The sequence below is a fragment of the Myotis myotis genome, unplaced genomic scaffold (genome assembly GCF_014108235.1).
Source record: "Myotis myotis isolate mMyoMyo1 unplaced genomic scaffold, mMyoMyo1.p scaffold_m19_p_16, whole genome shotgun sequence".
Taxonomy (NCBI): Eukaryota; Metazoa; Chordata; class Mammalia; order Chiroptera; family Vespertilionidae; genus Myotis; species Myotis myotis.
This window is the reverse complement of record NW_023416320.1, coordinates 6776627-6802706: the sequence shown is the minus strand read 5'-3', so window position 1 is coordinate 6802706 and position 26080 is coordinate 6776627. Positions and strand designations below refer to the sequence as shown.

Genomic DNA, 26080 nt, shown 5'->3' with positions numbered 1-26080 from the left:
TCCCCAAATCTTTTAAAACAAGGAATAGATAAAATCAGATTTATGTTTGAGAAGTAACAACCTTCATAAAATACCTATGATAAGACATGAAGTAACAACAGGTCATTTTTATACTTTCCTCAAACTACATAATAAGTTAGTCACAGAGTAGAAATGAATTGCAGGTCTCCTGTATTTTCCCCTTATTACCCACATTTCATTCTCATTATATATTTGTATGCTGCTGATGGTTGTGTATTTGTCTTTTGTCATGAAATTAAGGTTAATATCTTTGAACTGGCTATGATACCAGCAATGGATTTGTAAAAGTTAGGAACGTGACCATCCTGCTTATGATTACAATTATTTTAGATGCTTCCTAAGGAGGCATTTAAAAAAATTGCCATCAAGGTGTCTACTATTATTACTGATTGGGTTATTTGAGTCTATAATACACATATGTAATTGTTGTAAAATTTACTGTGGTAAATTTTATTTTTTCTTCTTTTTCTAAGAGAAGGGAGAGGGAGAGAGAGATAGAAACATCAATGATGAGAGAGAATCACTGATCAGCTACCTCCTGCACGCCCCACTGGGGATCGAGTCTACAACCTGGGCGTGTGCCCTGACGGGAAATCAAACCGTGACCTCCTGGTTCATAGGTTGATGCTCAACCAGTGAGCCATGCCAGCTGGGCTACTCTGGTAAATTTTAAAGGATAGTCAGAGAAAGCATGATGTGGTTGGTGCCTCGGGAAACTGGGGAAAGCTATAAAATGATGTAGTAATGAAGAATGCGTAAGATAGGACAGGTCCTTTTAGATGAAAGAAGCAACAGCATGGAAAAGAAAGGCAGAAAAACCAGGGAATACCAAGGTGCATACAAATGGAGCATAGTGTCAGGGGAAAGACATTGGAAATAAAGCTGTGAATGGATCACAGAGAGGAAGACACAAGGGAATGAAGCTCACACAAGTTGGACACTGTACTACCTCTTGAAGAGGTAGAGAGGGGTGTATTTCTATTCTTTCTTTTTTCGTGTGTGTGTGTGTGTGTGTGTGTGTGTGTGCGCGCGCGCGCGCGTGCTAATCCTTATCTGAGAACTAGTTTAGAGGACGAGAGAGAGAACATCAATCGGCTGCCTTCCGTAACATTTCGTACATGCCCTGACTGGGAATTGAATCTGTAATCTGTGTATGTCCTAATCGGGAATCGAACCAGCAACCTTTGGGTGCACAGGATGATGCTCAGCCACCGAAGCCACTCCAGCCAGGCTGTATTCCCATTCTTCTTATGAGGGATTGAGGTTCAGGATAACTACCTTGCCTGAGGCCTCACTACTAATTGTTGAGTCTACACTTGAAACCTAGCAATTCTCCTATTATGCCAGATATTCTCCCACTTTATAACTTTGCCATGTTTAAAATGTTAGCACTTCCCTTTTATCCTCAGGCATTGTTTTGTGAAGGGTTCTGAGCAGGAATGAACATTACCAGGAGTGCTCTCAGGGAAATGAGATGGCATCATTGTGGGGCCTGGCTGGCCACCATCTGGTCTCCATTAGTCTCTTGGAATATCTCACACCCAAACACTGGAGTCGCTAAATGACTGTAGTGTCAGAACTATGTTTACCATATTTTCTGGAGAAATAAAAATGAAATTCTACACCCAGTGTTTTTCTCCCCTAATTGTCTTCTCTTTTTCATTTAGTAGTGTTTTGGTCCACTTGGGATTCATCCTCTTTAGTGCATACCTTCTAGCTTTCTTAACTAACACTTACTCCAATAGGACTAACTCTGGACTACCTACTAGCTGACCAAGAAGTTCCTCAATCCATAACACCCCTGAGGCATAGATATCCTAATTGACATAACAAACTCTGATGGAAAAAGATATACAATCTACCAATACTGAACTTTCTGTCTTTTCACACTAATCATCTCTTGAGTGGTATGTAAACAAGGGAAATGTAGAATGCCTATTCTTTATACTTTAAAAACATGTCTGGAACTATTTGAACTAACTAAAAGTAAAATAAGTGTCAGGGTAGATTATGACATACCTTTTCCCTTTTACTTAAAAAAAAAAAAAAAAAAAAAGGAAATGGAAAACATACCACTTCTAGAAGACCCTGACATTGAAATGGTATCCGTAATGTATTTATATATGCCACACTTTCTTCTATGCATCGGCCATCTTTAGTACATATGTGTTGGATAGATGCCATATGGGTTGAAATAACCACATATGGAAAATCTTGTTTAGAAGTGGTGTGAATCATTAAGGTAAAAGTGAAGTCAGTTCTTTTGATTATACATACTTGCCGATCTGATAGAAATTGTTTTTCTTTTATCATTTGATAAAGAGATTATTAGCTTGAGGGGAAAAAAAGTGTAAAATTTCAAGAGAAGAAAATACTTAGTAGAAAACAATCCTTCAATAAATGTCAGCATTCTCCTACAGCAACCAAAAATAGAAATTACGCACAAGAACAATATACTTTCATGCACTTCAAAACTACACACGAAACATTACAACAATATTGGTTTTAGTATATCTTCTAATTTGAAATGGAGTGAAATGCTTCTGTGGTTAAGTCAGCTTTTTTTTACTGTTTGCTATAAAAATTACAAGCATATATATTTCAGAATGTTTTTTTAATTCAAAACAAATGCAACAGAACTCAGCATACTTGAAACACATTTTCTGAATTTATTTGAAATCTTTTGACTCCAGAGAGTTCTGTGTGTGTGTAAGGGTTAGGCCTGACTGGTTATTTCACCATCTATCTCCATCCTGGCCTGATTGCACCGAACAGCCCGGAATGAGTTCCATATGCTCCCACTTTGTCTAAGTTTGTAGGACCTCTGGGTTGGAACTCCATTTGATCAGAGTAAAGCGAACCATCTCAGAAATTTGGCTCATGTCAAATGCTTAGAGCTCCACATGGATTCCGGTTCGAATGCATACGTTCCCGTTAGAAGTTGTGGCGATTTGCTATGCATTGGCTTGCTTGTTATTGTTCCTAAAATATGGATGGCATTTCAAGAATTTAAAATCATTTGCCTACCTTTGATGACAATGATGATCTCCTGGAGAGAGTTATGTTGCAAATACGGACCAAGACACATCATCAAAACGTTTTCAAATAAAAATTATGACATATCAGTTTTTCCCAACACTGGACAGATGAATTCAGAATGACAAAGAGTCTCTAAAGTTTGGAAAGGAAACCCATTGTCATCTTTGTAGTTTATTTCTCTTTTTTTCTTATTAAAAAAATAAAAAATATGGGTTTAAGGTATGTTTTCAAGCGTAGGCATTGCTCAAGAATCAGGTCAAGTTAAGTAAGGTGGGGTGTGTGTCCTTAAGGCTTGGCTTTTAGCTCTGGAGGTAAACGAAGTTGTCCAGGGCTGTCCATGTTTCTCCCTCTTTGGGCTCTTTCCTCCCTGTTTGGGTCTTCCCTCTCTTTCTTCTCCTTTCCTTTCACTACTTGACTTTTTCATTATTCCCGCTCCCCCACTCCCCCCCCTCCTGCTCCTCCTTTCTCCGGCTGTGCTTCCCTTGTGTGTCTGGCCTGGCTTCTCTAACAGTTCAGCGTGAGTGTTAGCAGAATGAAAACCAGATGGGCCAGCAGTTCCCACTGTTATCTCCCAGCTGACTCTGGCCGGCCCCCCTTATCCCCCCTTCCTGGGCATAACAGGAATAGTTGCCTTTATTTAGGGTGACTCGTATTTGCTGCTGCACCTTTTCCCTCAGCTGCAACATAAGCAGGAAGCTGTGTAGTCCCTGTTGCTGAGGTTGGTTGAGGTGAGTAGGCTGTGTAATGAATTTAACTAGTAAAGAAGTGGTTCTAAACCTGCCTAACTTCTGTATTGTTCTAGAATAATTGATTTACTGAGCCTTTTCTTGCTTGTTTGTGAATCCTCGCCTCAGGATGTTTTTTTCTATTGATTTTTAGAGAGTGAAAGGGAGGTAGAGGAAGAGCGAAGGGGGGAGGGGGAGAGAGAGAAGAGAGAAGAGAGAGAGAGAGAGAGAGAGAGAGAGAGAGAGAGAGAGAGAGAGAGAGAGAAGAGAGAGAAGAGAGAAACATCCATGTGAGAGGGATACATCAATTGGTTGCCTCCCGCATGTGCCCTGACTGGGGCTAGGTAGGAAACCTGTAACCTAGGTACATGCCCTTAACCTAACTGAGAATGGGACCTGCGACCATCCGGGGGGTGCACAGGCCATCACTCTAACCACTGAGCACCACCGGCTAGGGTTACTGATACTGGTTTTTAAATAATGTGGAAAAGCAACATGAAGGCTATTTTTAGCAGTAAGAGAAAGGTGGGAGTGCTCTCCACCGGTGTCTTTGCCATCACCTCACTCAGAGCACTCATTCACTACAGCAACATTCATCGTTACTCAACCAGAGGCCCTGATACTACTAACCAGGTAGATCCTCTGTCAGAGGGCTCTTCTGAGAACGATGAAGAGGAGGAGGAGGAGGATGATGATGATGATGATGATGATGGTCTTTCTTTTATTACACCTCCCCCAGCATGGCATTAACATAATTTCAACATTTAAATATTGTGTCCTATGGCAACTCGAGTCTTAGGAATCTGCTGTGAATAAAGGGGAGGTAGTTTTAGAATCGTCAGAGTAGTAATTTGGGCTTTTCATTTTCTTTTAGTAATTGACTTTTCAGTTATTTTGAGTCATTAAGTTTGTACCCATATGGTTATAATATTTTTAAAGACCCGTTCTTTACCAATAGTCTGTGTTATTTTACTTTTCAAAAACTCATAGAGTGCGAAATATCTGTATCTAAGGCTGAAAAGGGTGCCTTAAGCATTAAACATGTTTGTATGTATGTGTGTGTACGTGTGTGTATGTGTGTGTGTGTGTGTGTGTGTGAACATCTCTACACATGTTTGAGGAAAATTGGATCTAAAGAAACAAACAGAAACTTCTATATATATATATATTTTTTTTTTTTTTTTACTGGAGATTTGATAAAGAGATTAGACTGAGGAAGAAAAGTTTAACATTTCAAGAGAAGAGTATACTTAGTAGAAAACAGGCCCGAGCAAATGCTCATTATTGGGTAATCAGAAAACTTCTCCATGTCTGTCACCTGCTCAGGAAAAACATATGGAAGGTCTTCAGTTCTTTTTAATTCTCAATGTGGGACTTTTTTATTCTTACTCTACCTGAGATTGTTAATTGAAATATTGGCCTCATGTTTTTGAAGTGGTGGGTCGTAAACTCACAAAGTCTAAGTGAATAACAGCGTAACGTCGTGTGACATGTGCCATTGAGGGAGCGGTGATTTTCCAAACGGGGCAGAAGACATTGATGTGAGGTCTGTGTGGTGGAGACATACTCTGTGTCATCCAACAGGCCGGGAAACCCAGTATGGAAAGGGGGTGAGCGGTGTTATGAATATCGCTGGCTCCGACCAGTATTTCATCTACATCACAGAACTTTATATGGGTGTTATTTCGAAGCGGTCGGAGGGGTTCATTGCTGTCTTCCCCATCTATTTTTTACCTCTTGCGAATGTTGGCTCCTGCCTTGAGTGAAGTTGCGCTCTTGTTTATAACACTAACAAGGGAGCATTTGCCCACCCTAGAAATAACGATAGTATGTAAAGTCACCCAGTTACAAACGAGGCCCTGTCATCTGTGCTGCACCCACCCACGTCAGTGGGGTCTGGATGATAAAAGTCTGATTTCAACGTCAGTAGATGAGCCTTGTTTGATGGATAGAAGATGATGGGTCTCTTGTGTTTACTCGCTTGTAAAAACGGTGAATCCCCCACTTAGAACACTGAGGTGCTTGAGAAAGTAACATGTTCCCGGTGGCACCCTCCAGATCGGACTGAGAAACACTCCACGATGCCAGACTCACCTGTGGATGTGAAGACTCCGTCCAGGCTGACTCCTCCCACGATGCCACCTCCCCCGACAACTCAAGGAGCCCCGAGAACCAGTTCATTTACACCAACAACGTGTGAGTAGGCATTTTCGTTTTAAAGTTTGAAAGTTTTTCTGCAAGTAAAACTTAAAAGAAGATCCTGCATCAATGAATTATGCAGAAATGAAGCAAAACAAAAATCATTTATTTTCCAGGGAGGTATCGAGTACAGATGCGTTGTATCATAGGTATAATTTGTAGGGATGGCAGTATTTGCCTGTCTTTTGTGCTTGCTTCAGAAATGTATTTTACTAACATCTCCGCGAGTGAAGAACACTACGTTTGGTCTATAACTCGAGATGTTACCACTGTAACTTTTAATTTGACTTAATGTGGAGCTTCTTACTGTAGTCTGTTCATTTTGACTTGGAACATGTAATAATTCAGGTTACATCTGATCTTCTAATACTGTTTTCTTCTATTATTTACAAATCATTTTAAAATCTAACATTTTTAGGATTTATGTTTAAAATGTAATGTTTAGACACACACAAAATGACTATACAACAGTTGTATACAGAAATCTTTCTGAAATAAGGAACATCTTTCTTGTCCTGAAACTGTCAGGCTTATTTATTTTTTAAACATAGTTTTATTAATTTCAGAGAGGAAGGGAGAGGGAGAGAGCAAGAAACATCAATGATGAGAGAGAATCATTGATCAGCTGTCTCCGGCACGCCCCACATTGGGGATTGAGCCTGCAACCCAGGCATGTGCCCTTCACTGGAATCGAACCCGGGACCCTTCAGTCCGCAGACTGATGCTCTGTCCACTGTGCATGAAACTGTCAGACTATATTCCATCTTGGCTCAGGTCCCCTGTTCTGAATCAGTGGAGAGTACTGCTTTCTGTGTCATGCAGGAAAGGATGGAATATTCTGACAGAATCTCAACTTTCCTTTCTTTCCTGTATATTGTAGTAGGGATAGCAGGTAGCTTTGTTTTCATCTGTCTCAAAGTCTTGGTTAAAATTGTTGTCAAGGATTTGTGAAAAAAAAGCAAAGAAAAAAAAAAGCTATCTACTGCAGATAATAGTACGTATAGATGATGTGCCATTAAATCTACATGCATAAAAAATAACAGGCAAGAATAGGTTCATGGGATTGACAAGGATGGACAAAACACACAGCCCAGACTGTGTATGCAGAGTTGCAGTGCCATTTGAAAGGCCTTTCCAAACGTGTAAGGAGCAGGAGGCCGCAGCAGTGCCAAGTTGTAACCCTGTCATCTTGTATTTGTTTTGTTGTTATCCAAAACCATAGTGATAGGCATATGTCTCCCGTGAGAAGTCCTAGTGAGCTGTCATTTCTTGACAGGTTGCTTTGGTACTCATGTAGGACAAGAGACCTTTTTTTTTTATTTTTTTAAAGAATAATAGAGTACTTAAAATATCTTCAAACTATTGTTGGGAATAGTTTATCAAAATTATATTTAAAAATGTGTTTGGGAAAAATCAGTTTGTCAAATTAATTGACTTAACGTAAAATCAACATTTTCCTCAGGGAGAAATGTGCAAATCTTTCTAGTCTCCAAGTTATCGATTATCATCTTGATGTTCAACTAAATATAATCAGAAATGAATTTACCGGATTACCGCCAACTATTATTAATGGGATAGATATGTACCTTTTGAATTTCTTGAAAAATAACTCCCTTATAGTTATCATATCTATTTTGGCTTTTCCCTAAAGAAGGGGTTAAGAAATATGAGGGGAAGAAAATAGCCTTCTCATTGGGTGGTTGTAAGGTTAAAGCTTGAAAGTCCAAATTTTATAAACATAGCTGTCAGCTTGTGTGTATAAAACATGATTAAAAATCTCCCGTGATAAATTTAGTCTCCACCAAATGTACACTTTCTCTAGGAGGGGAGCAGCTGAGAAAGAAATAGTCCTGCTACACTGATGTAAGCTGGTGACCAAAGGCTGACATCCAAGTGTTGTTTGCTCTGTGTTGGAAACATTTCAGGTGGTTGGCATATGCGCACATTGGCGGCAGGGCTGTCTCTGTGCTACAGCCGACTCCATTTATAATCAGCTTCTGTGCAGAAAACCCTCGTGCAGTGTGAGGAGTAGACCCATTTAATTATAGAATACCTGAACCGGTGTGAGCCTGTAAAGTCAAAGCATTTTACAAAAAAGCTCCGACAGTCTTTTTGTTTGTTTTTAACATTTTTATTGATTTCAGAGAGGAAGGGAGAGGGAGAGAGAGAAACATCAGTGATGAGAATCATTGATCAGCTGCCTCTTGCACGCCCCCTACTGGGGCTGGGCAGTGCCCTGACGGGGAATCGAACTGTGACCTCCTGGTTCATAGCTCGATGCTCAACCACTGAGCCACGCCGGTTGTATTTATTTTTAACTTTAAATAATTTCTTTTAAAATTTTTTCAATTACAATGTAAGGGATGTAGTCAGTAATATTGCAGTAACTTTGTATGGTGTCAGATGGGCACTAGTTTTACTGGGGGTGATCATTTTGTAAGTTATATAATGTCTGATCACTGGGTTCTACACCTGAAATGAATATAATATTGTATCTAGCAGTTTTTTTTAAAAAAAATTCACTAGACTTAAAGGGAAGGAAACTTGGTTGTAATTTTCTTGTGCATTTCTCTATACGTTTACCTTTTCTCTCTGATTTTGTGCTCTTGACAGTAACTAATGGCACAAGCCATTCACCCACAGCCTTGAATGGTGCCCCCTCGCCGCCCAATGGCTTTAGCAATGGGCCTTCCTCTTCTTCCTCTTCTTCTCTGGCTAATCAACAGCTGCCCCCAGCCTGTGGCGCCAGGCAACTCAGTAAACTGAAACGGTTCCTTACTACCCTGCAGCAGTTTGGCAATGACATTTCACCAGAGATAGGAGAGAGAGTCCGCACCCTCGTCCTAGGACTGGTGGTAAGCAAACAGAAACCGGCCCAATTTTCTGGGGTAAGGGAGAATGCGTGGGGGGGTGAAAAATACAGTCTCCTTTCTCACGGGTATTTTATTCTAGTCGCTTTTACTGCTAGAGATGGGTCCAAGTCTGATCATTCTATAACAAGGTTTTAAATTCTGCATTGCGTGTTGACCCCCCACCGCCACCATGGTTTCTATTACTACTTGACTAATGAAGATATGGCTATATGCATAGTTATTGCTGTCTTGGCCATAAATGTGTAGTGTGTCTAAAATTCCATAAGTATATCCTCCTCGCATGGCTAGCGCTTTTCAACAGTGACAAAATGTTTTGGGTACGTGAATGATTCACTTCACGTAATTCAGTGCTCTTTTTAACTTCATTGCTTTAGGGGACTTTTATTCGCCTAGATCCGTGGTTGGCAAACCGCGGCTCGCGAGCCACATGCGGCTCTTTGGCCCCTTCAGTGCGGCTCTTCCACAAAAGACCACGTGTGGGAGCGCACGTTCAGTGCAATTGAAACTTCGTGACCCATGCGCAGAAGTCGGTATTTTGTGGAAGAGCCGGTATTTTGTGGAAGAGCCACACTCCAGGGGCCAAAGAGCCGCATGTGGCTCGCGAGCTGCGGTTTGCTGAGCCGCAGTTTGCCGACCATTGGCCTAGATGATGAACTAGAATTTATAACAAATAACATTATCCTTGTATGTGTTTTCATTTTTAGGGCTAATCACATTAAGAATTGCTTATTGTGGTAAGATATATAAAATTTACCATTTTAAGGATTTCTAAGTATACATGCAGTTTGGTGGCATTAAGCACATTCACTGTTGTGTAACCATCAGCACCATTCATCTCCAGAACTTTTTCATCACCCCAGACTGAACCTATGTCCCCATAAAACAAGAACGCCCCACATTTATCTCCCCTCAACTCCTACAACCATTAATTGGTTTTTGAATAAAAATTTTTTTTGGTATAGGTAGAATTACTTAAATGATTCGTTTGAGAATAGGAGTGTTGACTAAGGAACATTATAGTATATTCTGTACATTATCACTCTAGACATGAGAACAGACATCCTTTTTTTAGAGTCCTAGATCACTTTTGCATTTCCATGATTTCATATACACATGGAGGGTTTCCATTTAGGAAGGTGATTTTCCCATAGCAGCCGGAATCATGGAGAAGTTATGAGTCACAACGTCAGTTCTTTCAGTATCCAGGCTAATTGTGGAACTGAGATTCAGAAGATCGGCAGCAGTTTCCTTTTTCTTGAAATAGATAGTTTATTTTTATTGCGTGGATTTACCAAGGGCAAAGACATACCAGTTGTGTTTTGTCAAAGAAGTTCCCAAATGAAAAGTCTGGCTGAGAGTCTAAGGCAGTAGACATGCTTCAAATCACGGCCTCTCACATTGCCAGAGATGTTGCAATTCAACGTTTTTTTTCTTTTTTTTTTAAAGTATGTGGAACTTTTCAGTGTAGTCTCCCTCTCCTCTGCACTCTAAGAACAACAGCTTGCACATTCCCCACAATCCATCAGCTTCACCTTGTCCTCCTCAGGACAGGAAGGTGAATTTGACAGAAGAATGTCAGCCTCCTGCAGTTACTTCTGTCACTCACTTATCTTTTCCTTTTCATTCATTCTCACGTTTTGCATAATAGGCTTTTCAACACCTAAATAAATTAGACGGAAGAACCACAAAGTAAATTCAAAACAGTGATTGAATTAAGAAAACGGTAAATGTGTTGTTACTAGTAGACATTTCTTCTGGCAACTGCTTTATAAATTGGATATGTCTTTAACAGCGGTTTCCATAACTTTAAATGTATCAAAAAGTTGGTAGCCGTCAGTAGATTTTTCTACATCTTAAGTGGCATACTTTGAAGATATGTTTTATTTATCTGAAAGCCTTATGGAGATAAGTGAGGGGGAAGCATTAATTAATAGTGCTTTGTACATGAGAGGCAGGCAGTGAACATTTGTCAAATGAGCGAATGACTAGATGATGCATTTTGTTTTAGGCATTGAACACAAGCCGTTTTATTTAAATCTTGGGACCATCCTTTGAAGTAGTGATTTTTATACACATTTTATATGTGGGGAAACTGAGGTTTGCAGAAGTAAAATATACATTGTGATAGGCCTATGACTTGCACTCAGATAGTAAATCATAATGAATCTCATTATGCTGTTACTTCGACAGTTAAGAAAAAATATTAGTAACTGTTTTAATGTGTGAAACATAACCAAAATGGCTTTTGGGAAAATGAGCCATAGAAACAAAATGGGGAGAAGGGGTAGTGAAAGGTAAAGGGGGCCAAATATATAGTAATGGGAGATGATTTGACTTTGGCTATTGGGCACACAATGCAGTGTACAGATCTTACATCATGAAAATGTATACTTGAACCTATATAATCTCATTAACTAATATCACCCCAATATATTTAATTCATTAAAAATGTTTAAAAAATTACTAACTGAAAATAAAGAGGCAAAATAAAAGATTTAAAAAAGGGCTCCTTAACCTCTATTATTATAGATAGAAAGCTAGTGTTATTCATACATAGTTTCATGTTAATATGTTTTGAATGTGGGGGTATAAAAAGCTTAGAACTTGGTACCCCATATTTTATCATAAAAGGAAAAGGAACTGCACCAAAAAGTGGGGAACAATATTCTAAAGCTGTTAGGTCACAAATACCCCAATTTTGTCAGGCATGAGGATAATCGAAGGCTTGAAGTTCAGACTACAGTTTACAGTTGCGATTCTGCCTAGGGACTAAGGAAAATGAACCAAATATAGTTAATTTACTCTACACCTTTCCAATAGGTTGTTGTCTGTCAAATCACTCATTGCAGGATACAAACCCTGAGTATTGGGGGCTTGTTTACATGGCATAGGTTAGAGTGAGTAGAGTCATTTTGTAGTCTCTTTTGGGTTGAGCCATAAACCTTGCCTCTATGCTAAATGAAATGTCTTTGATAACTGGGGAATGTTTTCACCCTCTATAAGACTCAGTGAATCGGAGAAGGCCCAAACTTTTTCTTTGGCTTCCATAGTGCAGCACACCACCCAACATAGCTGTGCATTCTGAGCAAGGCTGCTTTGGTAGACATAGGAAGAATGGGAGGATGGAAGGACGGGAGAAGAATATTTCCACCAGCAGAAATACAGACATGGCCTGTGGGGTGAATTGAGATTCTGACACTTGCCTTTGGCCCACTCTGCGATCAGTTGTGCTTTTAAATAAAGAGTTTTCCATAAAGGGTAATATTAAAAGGTTCTTCATGATTTTAGAGACAAAATTCTCTGACAAAAGTATGCACATTATTCTCAAAGTACCACATTTATGGTCTTTCATTTTCAGATGTTATTTTAAAAGGTGAGTGATACAGTGAATTATAATATGCAGTATTTTTTTTACAAAGTCAACGGTAGTATATTGAAAATACTGCTTCCTGTATGTGTGTCTGCTGGTTATTACAGTGTTTTAACCGTATTGGTAATTTAGCAATCTCATTGTTTTTACTGTCTACCAAGAGACAAATGTGTTTATAGGACATATTTTCTTCCACAGAACTCTACTTTGACAATTGAAGAATTTCATTCCAAACTGCAAGAAGCTACTAACTTCCCACTGCGACCTTTCGTCATCCCGTTCTTGAAGGTATTGTACAGCTCACTTGTCTGGAAAGTATTTCAGAGCATGTTGTTGCTAGGTCACAATAGTGTTTCTCTTTAGGAGTGGAGGGTGGTCAGACATTTAAGGGTGCTTTCACTTAGTTTACTGGGTGAAAACGATCGGAATACATATGGTTTTCTGATCATTTCTGAAGCAGTCTTAAAAGGATAATTCAGAGTGTTTTGAATAGTTAAGTTGGGAGAAGAATTGAGAAATCTCTTTGAATAAAGGTTTTGTTTGTTTATTTGTTTGTTTGTTTTGGTCCTTTGAGTTACATTTTACATTTTGCTTGTCTTTAGAATGAATGTAAGATTGGTTCTTCCTTTTTAGTTTTTCAGAGTCTTAAAAATCCGTCTGATTTATTTTTGCAACAACCTAATGCAATAGAAAGAGCAGGCCTTCACCCGCTTTGTCAGTGAGGAAACTGGGAGTAAGTGGCAGATGCAGGGTATGTTGGTCTGAGTCGTTTGAGGTGTGATTTAGAAACAGTATTTATTCCTCAGTTTCCTGGTCTTCACTTTCTCCAACTACTGCCTCTCCAGTAAAGCAACTGCAAAAAACACACAAAAAGAGTTCGCAAGAGAAAGAAGGAACATGTTTATCCGGGACAGCAGGCAGTTACTTCACTGATTGATACTAAAAGAATTGACAGTTTTGATAGAAAAATAAAATTTTGATAGGAAAGCAAATTATGCCCACCGCTTGGGCATAGTGGGTTGTTAGTGAATACCATGGAGAGCAGTGGTTCTCAACCTTCTAGCCCTTTAAATACAGTTCCTCATGTTGTGACCCAACCATGAAATTATTTTCGTTGCTACTTCATAACTGTAATGTTGCTACTGTTATGAATCGTCATGTAAATATCTGATATGCAGGATGGTCTTAGGCGACCCCTGTGAAAGGGTGGTTCAACCGCCAAAGGGGTCGCGACCCACAGGTTGAGAACCGCTGATGTAGAGGAACAAACCCATTTTTATCCTAACCGTGGGCTTTGCAGATTGATTAAATGAGAAAGACTCATTCGCCTTCCCCTTTGCTGTGAAGTTCCATCTTTTTTTTTTTTTTTTTTTAAATCAGACACATAAGGTTCAAGTAACTACCCAAAAACCTAGAAAAGCTGTCAGAACTGAGCCCAAATTCAGAACTTTCTGGATGATATGTCTTTCCTGCTGTTATTCTTATTGAAGTGAAATGAGATAGTTCTGTTCTGAGAATATTTACAAATCATTAAATTATATCTTTTTATATGGAAACCCAGATTTCCATTATGTTCTTTTCATTATTTTCTATATTGTGTACATAAGGTTACAGGGATGATGTATCGGTATTTCCCTCCAAAATGGCTTCTACTACAATCATGTATTCTCAAAAGCAAATTGTTTTTTGAACATGTCAGTTGAGTCTAGAATCTTCGGTTTTTCTAAGAGAGTTGCTTTCTGTAAAGATTTCATCATATGAATTCCATTTCCTGTGCAAATACCACTGGTTTCTTTGCTTGCAAGAAACTAAGGAAAGAAAAGGAGAGAAAAAAGGGGGGGGGGGCTCCTTTCAGGGTCAAGTTGGCAGCCAAAAATTATTTTAAAAGCATACAAGGACACTTCCATGTTCTTCTATCACTGCTGCACACCATATGGTTACCATATCATTTAGTTGGGATCATTGGAATCAAAGATAAAACTTTTTTTTTTCTAATTTTAGTGCTTTTTCTCAAAGGAGACATTAATGACAAAAACCATATGGTTGTGGGAACTCGGGCCTTAATAAGTGCATTCAAACATTGCTCTAACAATATGCATTAAAGTCTTGTTTTCATTAAGCTAATGTAACCCTCAGACCCTCGATTCCATTTTGCATTTATGGAGAAACATTTACTGGAAAGATATTAGACACCATTCTAATTACCTAATCTGGCACCAGAATTAGAGCAAACAGAATTGCTTTGTATTACCATATTTTTTAAATTGAAAGAAGATGTTTATGGAACCACTAAATTAAGCTGAGCGCCACGTGAAAGCCTCTTGTCTTGTGCCATCCATACATTTAAATTGGAAACTGGAGGCATGCGTGTTTACTATTAATCACTCAGTTGTGTGACAGGGGTTGTATTAAAACATGAAGTTAGGGATCCCACCAAAATATAGATTAAAGAAAAGTCTTTAGTGAAAACAGTCCTAGATACAGCTTCTTTTCTTATAAGCCTCTTCCCCTGTAGACACCAGTTAAAAACTATAGGTATGCTTTAACCACATCCACCCTCGAACAGTCTCCTTTGCAAAAATAGATTTGAGTCTGCAACTAAGAAGTTAGTCTCTCTAACAGCCCAAGAGATGTGCATTTTATAACTTGTCTTCAGGGTTTTACTATTTTGTGTGTCTTCAAAAATCAACTTTTGTACTGACTATCTTAAGGCTGTTTCTGGATCGGGGCCCGGGAATGCATTGCCAAAACACATCTGCACACGAGCTGTCCAGCCTGGGGGTCAGCCCTCCTGATTATCATTCAGGAACTCGTCTCTCTGAGCTGGCGGGACTCGGTCTGCCTGCCTGCTTAAATGTTGCTGGCAGGCCGCACAGAAGGAATCTGAGAGAGCCTGGCGCTGTGGTCCCAGCCGAATCTGCTTCACACAGCGTGGCCACAGTCTTGTTGCAGTGTACGTGGGAGGTGGGGTTTATGATATATCCCAGGTGCCTCCTCTTGATAGAAATGCTGAAGATAATATGAAGAAGGTCATGGGACAGTGTTGATCTCCCCCCCCCCCGTCCCACCCCCCCCCCCCCCCGCTCCCAGCCAGCTTAATTCTGAATCTCATGCTTTGTTAATGGAGTACTGGAGATACTTGGTGGTTTTTTGTTTTATTTTGTCTCTTCCTTTATTAAATCTTTTTTTTTTTTTTTTAATCTTTGGAATCCTTTGAAACAACCAGGACTAGAGAGGTTTGCAATATATTGTTTTGGACAACTTTTAAAATCTTATCCATAGGCTTCAGAATGATTCTTAAAACTTTTTAAGTGTTCAGGGGGAATTGCTGTTTTATTATGTATGGATGGCACACAGTGTCTGAGAGCTACCTTCACTAAGGAGGAAACAGAGTTTAAAAATATTTTGAAAATGTATTTATTACCCACATGACCCTCTAGACCAGTGGCTCTCAACCTTCCTAATGCCGCGACCCTTTAATACAGTTCCTCATGTTGTGGTGACCCCCAATTTCATTGTTACAAGTTGAACATAATGAAAGCATAGTGATTATTCACAAAAACAATATGTAATTATATATGTGTTTTCCGATGGTCTTAGGCGACCCCGGTGAAAGGGTCGTTTGACCCCCAAAGGGGTCGCGACCCACAGGTTGAGAACCGCTGCTCTAGATTAACTGCAAATGGTTTATTTTTAGCTACAGCATGTGGTATGTGCTTATCTTTAGCAAATATCCTAGTATTTTATACCTTGTGCAGAAACATGCTTTGGTATTCTTAGGAGATGGATCCTTGGTTCATACCTCAGATAATGGATGGTGTTTCAAGTCCAGCCCTGGTGCCTGTCCCTGATAGTGTAGACCCGAGAGCCCATAGAGGAAGGCCGCTGGCACCTCCTGTATTCAGAAATGCTTTTCAACCCGACGGGCTAACTAATATCCATGGCATCTTGTTCCTACAAATAAGATCCTGGGTTGCAAAGAGATTTAGGTTATGGGTCTCCCCTTGAATTTGGAGAGGTAAGTGTTGTTGTTCTTCACTCTGCCACCTATTCTCACTGTCCCCCCGCCTCTCCCCAAAAAAGAATAAAAATAAAAGAGAGAGAGAGAAGAAAACACAACAATGTCAGAGTATGTTTACTTTTTAGAGTGAAATTCCATTTCCGTTTGAACGCTTTACTGTGTGGAATCGTCTCCTTCCCTTTCGTTACATTTGAGATCGCCCGAATTATGTGTCCACAAACATGTTCAGAGAGTCTTTTTTCCAAGTGCTGGGCTCGATGAGGAGCAAAAGTTATGGGCACACAGGATTTCTCCTATGAAACTGTATGCAATTTTTAGAATAAGGACGCTATAAAGAAAGCAGATTATTTTCATAGACCACTCATATATGCTACTTTGTGCATGAATTCCACCCGGGATATCTGACCATACTCTGGGCATTACTTAAATATATGAATCTGACAATTACTAAAAATAATTTCTACATTCAACTCTATTATTATTATTATTATTATTATTATTAGAAGTTAGTAGTCGACCAGAGATGTTTCATAGGATTAACCTGTTTTACCTGGGCAAGTTACTAGATACAAAAATGAAGTGTGTATGTATTTCACATACTCTGTGTCTTCCATGAGGAATAAACAAAAATTGCTGATGGATGGAGCCAGAACTTTATATCCTGGGGGGCTTAATATTATATTAGATTCAGATCTGAAGGACCTTAAAAGTAAATAAGTGCCAATCCCGGTGCTCCCCGTGGTCCTGGGAGCCGGAGGGGTGAGGTGGCTCACACAGGTCAGGCACCTCATGCTCGGGGCAGTGCACGTCAGGGAGCAGCCGACACTGTCGCCCAGCACTGGGACCTGTGCCTGGACATCACACCTATTGCCTTTATCCCCTCCCGCTCCCGCAGGCGAACCTGCCCCTGCTGCAGCGCGAGCTCCTGCACTGCGCGAGGCTGGCCAAGCAGAACCCTGCCCAGTACCTCGCCCAGCACGAGCAGCTGCTCCTGGACGCCAGCACCACCTCCCCTGTGGACTCCTCCGAGCTGCTCCTCGACGTGAACGAGAACGGGAAGAGGCGGACTCCAGACAGGTGAGGGGGAGCGCGGCGGGCTAGCCCGGCCTTGGCTGGTACCCGTGGGATGAGGACCTGCTGCGTGGGATGTCTAAGCTGACTGCTCACCTACACCTGTTGCAAACAGCCATAAGCTAAAGGGTCCCTCCTGGGGACCTCGCTCTGGCCTGGGATGTTACAGAGGGATGACTCTGGCCTGTGTCAGCTTTTGTGATGGTTCATCTTTGTTGCTTATAATATTAAAGTCAAAGGTGAAGGCCCTGGCCAGGTAGCTCACTCAGTTGGTGAGAACATTGTCCCAATACGCCAAGGTTGTGGTTTGATCCCCAGTCAGGGCACATACAAGAATCAACCAGTGGATGCATACATAAGTGGAACAACAAACCTCTCTCTCTCTCTCTCTCTCTCTCTCTCTCTCTCTCTCTCTCTCTCTCTCCTTCCCTCCCTCCCTCCCTCCCCCTCCTTTCCTCTCTTCCTCCCTCTCTCCCTCCCTTTTCTCCCTCTCCTTTCCTCTCTTTCTAAAATTAAAAAAATAAAAAATTCTTTAAAAATGAAATAAAGTAAAAGGTAAAGATGAATGCTATTCAAATGTGCTAACTGCCACTGATGGTTCTTAGACACACAGTATTAACATTGTCATTTTAAAAATATTATTCTTTTTTCTTTTAATCCTCACCCAAGGATATTTTTCCATTGACTTTTAGAGAGAGTGGAAGAGAGAGGGAAAGACAGAGAGAAATATCAATGTGAGAGAAACACATCGATTGGTTGCCTCCTGCACGCGCCCAATTAGGGCCCGGGTCGGGGAGGAGCCTGCAGCCAAGATATGTGCCCTTGACCAGAATTGAACCCGGGACCTTTCAGTTCCCAGTCCGACGCTCTAGCCACTGAGCCTAACTGGCTAGAATCCACAGAATGTTATTAAAAGCAAGCCAGTTTACATACAGTTACTATAATTTATATGCTAGAGTCTCTGGAATTTCTCTCTTGACATAGGACCTCCCTCTTAATAGTATAAAATTCCTGAAGCAAAGGTTACGCATTAGTTTACTTCTGCATTCTGTAGACTCACCTTCATACGTGACCTACCAATAGTGCTACTTTTTTATTTTTATTTTTACAAGTCACCTTTCCTCAGCCATATGTAAGCATTTAGTCCTTTAGCTTTTACAGGGAACTACTTAACCCAGGTGTCTGCATGGCACAACCTGAAAACCAAGAAGCGGCCCCAGGATAGATGCCTCCCTGTGCATGATGTCTGACCTGTTTACCTGCAGGAAGGCAGTCCTGGGTGCAGGTATGAGATGAGAAAAAGCGGGTGCACCCCCATTTCTTTCAGAACAGTGTAGGAAAAGAATCGGGGAGAGACTGGGTGGAAAACGGGGGAGAAAAAACATTTGCTTGGGTGGAGGCGAGGGTAACAGGGAAAGGTTTAGATACCTGTGATACATATAAAAGTCATCCTATAGGCAAAACTGGAAATGGACACAACGTATTCTAGAAACCCTGGCTGCTACGTAGCCACAACAGGCAGCCTGGCCACCTTTTCCATTCATTTCTCTATATTCAGTGTTCATTCATTCTCTATATTCAGTTTTCATTCATTCTCTATATTCAGTTTTCATTCATTTCTCTATATTCATTTTTCATTCATTTCTCTATATTCCCAGCCATCGCCCCGCTGGTTCTTTTCCAGTGATTTATGTTTGAAAGGACAGTGCCTTTAGACGTTCCTCAGGCAGTGAGGTCAGCCCTGAAGGACATGCTAACACGGACACGGACACGGCACGTTAGTGCGCTGTGGCTGCGTGCGTGCGTGCATGCTTGGGGTCAGGCAGGACTCAGAGCCTTCGGCTACATTCTCCCCGTGGTCACGCATCGACAGGATTAGCGGCCGGAGTGGGGATGCACAAGCTTGCTCCTTGGGTGGAGTTTCTTGTTCACGTGGTGCCCCGAAAGGTGTGTTGCAATGGAAAGATGGCAAACGGATTTCCTTAGAGTTCGGAGGAAGGGGCATGAGAACATGTTGTGTAAATACACTCGCATCTTGTGGGAATTCGATGGGAGCCGAGAAAATATGGGCCGCTCTCGCCTGCCTCTGCCTGTGTTCCCTGCATCTTGTTTGCATATGCATGTTCCTCTCCTCTGGTTATTATCTGCGCCTCCAGACCCGCTGTAGGAGATGCGGTAGAGGACGGGGCCGCCTGACAGCAGAGGGTTTTTTTTGTTTCACTGAATGTTTTGTGGCTGCATATGGTCTGACATGGATGAGCAGCCACGTCGAGATTCTGGAGTCTATTAAACTGGCTCATTAAAAAGATCAATCTGTTTCTGTAATAACACTGGGAACCATCCGTCACTGGAAGAGGGAAAACCTGACACCTGAGGAGAAAACACATCCCGGTAATTTGTTCATGACACGCCATGAACAAAAGAGCACTCTGCATTTTGTTTACAACTTTGGGGGCTTAAATTTTGTGATAATTGCAGATTTAATCTACTAAACAGTTGTCACATGTTTTAGGGATGGCTTTTTGGCAAATTTAACTTTTTTCTCTCCTCAAATATGACCGTCACTGGTTATGTCTTTTTTTTTTTTTTTTAAAGCATTATTATTATTATTTACAGAGAAATGAGGACTCTGTAGGGAAGCCTACAAAATCATTTTTCCCCTGTATGGAGCAGTGAAATTTATTCTACTTTCTTTTCTTTTTTTTTAAATATATTTTTATTGATTTCAGAGAGGAAGGGGGAAGGAGAGATAGAAACATCAGTGATAAGAGAGAATCATGGATTGGCTGCCTCCTGCATGCCCCTTACGGGGGGGAATTGAACCTGCAACCCAGGCATGTGCCCTGACCGGGAATCGAACCGTGACCTCCTGGTTCATAGGTCCATGCTCAACCCCTGAGCCATGCCAGCAGGGCAGAAGGCCATCATTTTGAAACCATGTTCATTGAATATATAACATTTGCCAACACAGTATACACCAGCTGAAACTATTAGGTCCATTTTTTTCTGTAAAATGAATGGTGTTTCAATATTTTTGTATTTATTAAGAGAAAAGGTAAATAGGTACACTTTACAAGGAATTGCAGGATTAATTGACTATGAATAAGAGACTAGAAGTTAAGAATTAAATCTATATTACCTACAGCATTCAGTTTTGTAGGAAAAATAATGTTTAATTTTATATTCATATATTGTTGTTTTGTGTTAGATCTTTTATGCATGGTGAACTTTCAAGAAGTGAGTAATCATCTATGTAGAAATGAATTTTTTAAAAAAATACTCCCAGTTGTGAAGGATTCTAGTGAAATAGCATTAAGTTGCTGTACGTGATGAGATAGCATGGTTTGTAGAGGACATTTTGGTCTCTCCATACTGGTCTCAACATGGACATGCTAGCCTAGCCATGCTGAATATATATATATATATTTAGGAAAGGAGAGGGAGAGAGAGATAGAAACATCAATGATGAGACAATCATTGGTCAGCTGCCTCCTACACACCCCCTACTGGGGATCTAATCCACAACCCAGATATGTGCCCTGACTGGGAATTGAACCATGACCTCCTAGTTCATAGGTTGATGCTCAACCAGTGAGCCACACCAGCCGGGCACTGCCAAATACTCTTCATGCCATAATTCTGTTCATGCTTCACAGGCTAACTCAGACAATATCTACTATTTAATACAGGCTTCCCAATCATAAATAGTTACTATTCACTGAGCCCTTAAGATGCTCCTGGCCTTGTGCTAAATAATTTACATGCTAACAGTCCTATTGCATAGATTCAGGCAGGCGGGGTAATGTGTCTGAGGTCACATAGTTTATAAAAGGCACGGATGGGATTCTAACCCTGGATTCTCTGCCTGGAACGCCCCTGCTCTTATAACTAGGATTCTACACTATCAGCTTGAAGTTATTGAATGCTAAATATGTGTTAGGCTCTTTATGTAGATTCTTTCAGATAGTCCTCTCAGTAGCTCTGAGGTCATCATTCCCATTTTGTGGATGAAAACACTGAGGCTCATAGAGGTTAAGTTCCTATGTCCAACAAATAGCAGAGCCAAAATTTGAACCAACTCCATAGACCCTGCTCATTCAAGTGCACATTCTGGAGTGCTTTTTTCTCACTCTCATCTTCCATATTACTTTGGTACTATTTTTATGGTTCTTGCCAAGTGCAGGTCCTATGTGAAAATATAGAAGTCATGTCTCCAATTAAATTGTCTTTACAGTAAAAGATTTATTGCCAGTGTACTTCTACAAAGAATGTATGTCTGGTATTAAGTGATAATTTTATGGAGGGTGTTGAGGGATTATCTCTTGGTTATCTTCGTATGCCCACTAAAGCTCAGGATAGTGTATTACACATAGTGGGTTTCTATGTATACCCACTCATAAAACAACAACAAAAACCCTACTCCTTGAATAAATAAATCATTAAACTTACTGTAGTCATTTTCAGTATAATACAAAATAGTCTCTCCCTTAAGAGTCTTTCTTGCTTTCTACTGTTTTAAAAGCTGCATCTCTGAGACACACAAAAATGAAAATAGCCATCAACAGCCCAGGAACAAAATGCTATGATTGGTTCACTGACCAAAAAAAACTGGAGGGCTTCACTCACAATGTAACGCTGACAGAACAGAGCAAGAAAGCACAGCTCCGCCCAGGAGGAGCAGTATAAATTGAAGATGTCAGCAGTGGGCAGAAATTATGAAAGGCAGGGGACAGGCAGTAGCAGGAACCTAACCGTTGAGCAGATGGCGAGCTCTGGGAGACACATCCCACCTTCTTGTTGGGGGAGAAAAGAAGGCTCAGATGGCTGTGAACCTGCTGTATTGTCATCCTTGAAGGTCCAGGCAGCATGTTTATATGTCTGAAGTGGTCCTCGTCCACCTGCGCTTCATTCCCTCCTGAAGGTATTGGCATGCTGCTGGGGAGGTTTCTCCGTGGTTGTCTGGCCGTGGAGAGACTGAAGGCTTCTCCTGCCACATGGCCCAGCAGTAACGGTCCTGTGTCATTCAGCGTTCTGTTACCTCTCATCTGAATATCCTCCCTCCCCTAAGATGAGAGCAAAGCACAGAAACCACCGTGGGTTGTCAGGAAGAATTAGGTTTGTTATTTTTTTTTTTTTAAGGAGGTGGGGAACTTGTCATATATTTTGTTTTAGATACATTTTTAGTATGATGGCTCTAGCTGGTTTGGTTCAGTGGATAGAGCATTGGCCTGCAGACCGAAGGGTCCTGGGTTCGATTCCAGTCAAGGGCACATGCCCGGGTTGTGGGTTGGATCCCCAGTAGGGGGCATGCAGGAGGCAGCTGCTCCATGATTCTCTCTCCCTTCCTCTCTGAAATCAGTAAAAATATATTAAAGAAAGAGAAAGGTATTATGTAAAATTCTTATCTAAATTCACTTAGTTTTGCTTACAACACTTTGAAAGGGTAACAAATAAGCCAATTTGGAATTTGCTCAGGCAAATGAGGTGTAGATAGTTGTAGGCATTCTAAGAAAGAGACAGACGAATAACAGTTATGTTGTTTTAGTTACAGTTCTGGACGTGCACCCATCCTTTAACTAGGCTTGCCTTTTCTAGACGTAAGTGATTCAAGGACGCACCGGTGAGACCTTGCACCGACTTGTTTTTGTGGGCCATGAAGGTTTTCATGTTTTGCTATTAAAATCTAACGACTTCTGTGAGGCGAGCTCTATTATTTCCATAGCTACCTGAGCTCTATTATTTCCATAGCTACCATAGGGCCCAGGGTTGGACAGCGGAGTCCTGCCAGAAATGATAGGACAGACTCGGGACTGAGCCCTGCTTAGGATGGCAGTGTCCTTGCTGAGGGGGAAAATATCTCTTTTGATAATAATTGTTCATTGACGGAATAGCACTGACCAGATGGCTGATCTAAAGGTAAAGATAAACAACATTCTAAGAATTCTTTTAATATTGTATGTTGTTATGTTTGAACAAGGGTAGACAGAACCCATAAGTTGAAGTGGTTTGACACAACTGGGCCAAAAACGTTTGTATATTTAGAAATGCAGCAGTGGCTGCTATAAGTTATTTAGAGGATATTTTCTATTTTTGCACAAGGAATTAGCTATAAATAATAAGTCATTCAAAGCAAAGCACAGAGAACTACTCTGTCGGCTAACGTGGTTGGCACAGGCACCGTTTGGCCAAAGGACCGTCAGCCCTATGTCTTTCGATCTGCAGAGCCAAGCCACTTATTTTATTTTTTATTTATTTTTAATTTTTATATTTATTGATTTCAGAGAGGAGGGGAAAGGGAGAGAGAAATGGAAATACCAATGATGAGAATCATTGATCGGCTGCCTCCTGCACGCCCCCTCCTGGGGATCGAGCCTGTAACCTGGGCATGTGCCCTTGACCAAAATCGAATCCCGGACCCTTCAGTCCGCAGGCTGACGCTCTATCCACTGAGCCAAACCATCTAGGGCCAGAACCAGGACATTTAGATGTAAATATAGGAAAATGGAATGAAAGAGGTTTCAAACTAGAAGGGACCTCAGAAATCATCTAGTCCAGTGGTTTTCAAACTTGATTTTAGCGGCAGACTTTTTCCTTTAAAATACTTGGAACAATAAAGATAAAAAAAATAAAATAAAATGAAACCTTAAGTCAGTGGTTCTCACCTTCCGGCCCTTTAAATACAGTTCCTCATGTTGTGACCCAACCATAAAATTATTTTCGTTGCTACTTCATAACTGTAATGTTGCTACTGTTATGAATTATAATGTAAATATCTGATATGCAGGATGGTCTTAGGCGACCCCTGTGAAAGGGTTGTTCGGCCGCCAGGGGTAGCGACCCACAGGTTGAGAACCGCTGCCTTAAGTGGAACCTAAATTTACAAAAAGAGATAGTAAGAAGTGGGTTCCTCTGGCCCTTTAAATTTTGATTGTTTACAGGAAAAGTTCTTCGTTGCCTGCAGAATCCCTTAGTGCCTCAGGTGGCACAGTTTGAAAACCACTGACTTAGTCCAACCCTTTCATTTTACAGATGAGCAAACTGAGGTCCAGAGAGGTTAAGTGGCTTGCCCAAGGTCACACAGCTAGTCGTGGAAGAGCCAGGACTAGATCTCATAGCTCATGATTCCCAGTCCAGAGCTCTTACCACTACACCACACTGCCCGTAAGGTAGGTGATGTGTCAGCATTATATTCATAGCTACTAATAGTCTGCAGTATTTTTTCAACTGATTGATGCTGGTCATATGCATTGAATGTTGAAGTGTATTTTTCAGAAATATATAGGACATGGAAATACAGATTAGAATCACATAGATATACTCTTAGAAGATAAATCAGTATCTAAAATGTTTCCTTTCACTTTTAAAAATTGTGTTAAAGAAACGCATTTAGGTAATGTCTGAGCTATAGTGGACATTTTTTGGTCTAATATTAATGATGCTTTAGGACAGACGCATACTTTGATGGGAGCATCATCTAGCCACACCTTCCTCTCTCCCCCCTCCGCATGGACCATGTCCTGCTGTCATGTCCAGTATTGGCCAGTCTGCTGTCTCCAGGATAGTGCATCTTTCTCCAGGATGTAGTGGGCATGTATGCATTGCACACTGAACTCTGCAGTGTTCCTCAGCTTTTTGTGTGCTATACCTTCTGTCTTCAAGTCCTTTATCCTTCTCAGTCTCGTGTGCGTCAGTTGTCACTGGGGGGTCTACCCTACTCGATGTAACGGATGGCTCATTGTAGAATCTTGTGGCCCTAATGACCTCCCTTGTTAAGTCAGTTGCTACTCTGGTTCCTCTAGTACTACCAGACCAAGACTATCCTGGAAGCCAGGAAAGTGGGAGAAAATGTCTTCAGGCCTCTATGCTATTCTTTCCAACATAGAATCAAAAAGGCGTGCAGAGGTCTGTAGCTGCTGTGACTTGGTAGAATTCTCATGGGGAAATTTTACAGGGAAAATAGACCTTATGACAGGTCTAATGATAGAGTGCTGGTCTTGCGGTGAGGGCCCGCTCCTTCATCAGAAATGAGCTTGGGAGCTGTTGTTCCAGTCACAGTCGGATGTGGCTGGTTCCTGTCTGACTGCATGTATGAAGTTTGTCCTTATAAATAGAGACCTAGTCAGCCAGACAATGGTGCTCTAGCCCCACCTCTTTTTGAACAGATGTAGGAGCAGTGATTAGTTATCAGGTCTCGTTTATATAATGTATTCCTTCCGAAAGCCAAGTTCAGAGTTTTGTGTGTCACATAATCAAGTGCCGGCAGGTTGTGCTGTCCTGCCCTGAGGCCTCATGACCCCAGTGAGGTCACGCATGCTCTCTGAGCATGTTTCCCCAACTTTAAAATAAAGGGATTCACCTAAATTCTCTTTAGTCGCAGCTGGCTCCGTGTGGCCGCCGATGGATACCCAGGTGACACCAGGCCATGGGAGAGTGCCAGACGTTACATTGCTTTATTGTGTTAGCTCATTTGATCAGCACTTGCCCATGGAGCTGTCTGTGACGACGGAAATGTTCTCTGTGCGTGCAGTCCCCGTCTGTAGCCACAGCCCCAGGTGGTGACTGAGCCCCTGAAATGTGGCCTCTGCTCCTGAAGACCCAAATTGTAAACTTTAATTTTAATTAACTTACATTTAAATTTAAGCAGACACATGTGGCTACTGTATTGGGCAACACAGCTCTTAGGTGTTCTCTGATATGAACGTTAGCCAGGGTGGATGCATGGAGTAGGTGTCTAACCTGAAGAACTAATTCATCAGGAGAA

General features: G+C 41.1%; 1 protein-coding gene across 3 annotated transcripts in view; it reads left to right on the top strand.

Annotated features, from left to right (window-relative positions):
* The window catches only part of RUNX1T1 (RUNX1 partner transcriptional co-repressor 1), a 153499-nt gene that overhangs the window by 84683 nt on the left and 42736 nt on the right, over positions 1–26080 (top strand). For all 3 annotated transcript variants that reach the window (XM_036337784.1, XM_036337782.1, XM_036337783.1), the window contains exons 2-5: positions 5844–5981; positions 8598–8839; positions 12426–12515; positions 17144–17325. In XM_036337784.1, the coding sequence (XP_036193677.1) occupies positions 5844–5981; positions 8598–8839; positions 12426–12515; positions 17144–17325 (652 nt within the window). The remainder of the gene's footprint in view (positions 1–5843; positions 5982–8597; positions 8840–12425; positions 12516–17143; positions 17326–26080) is intronic.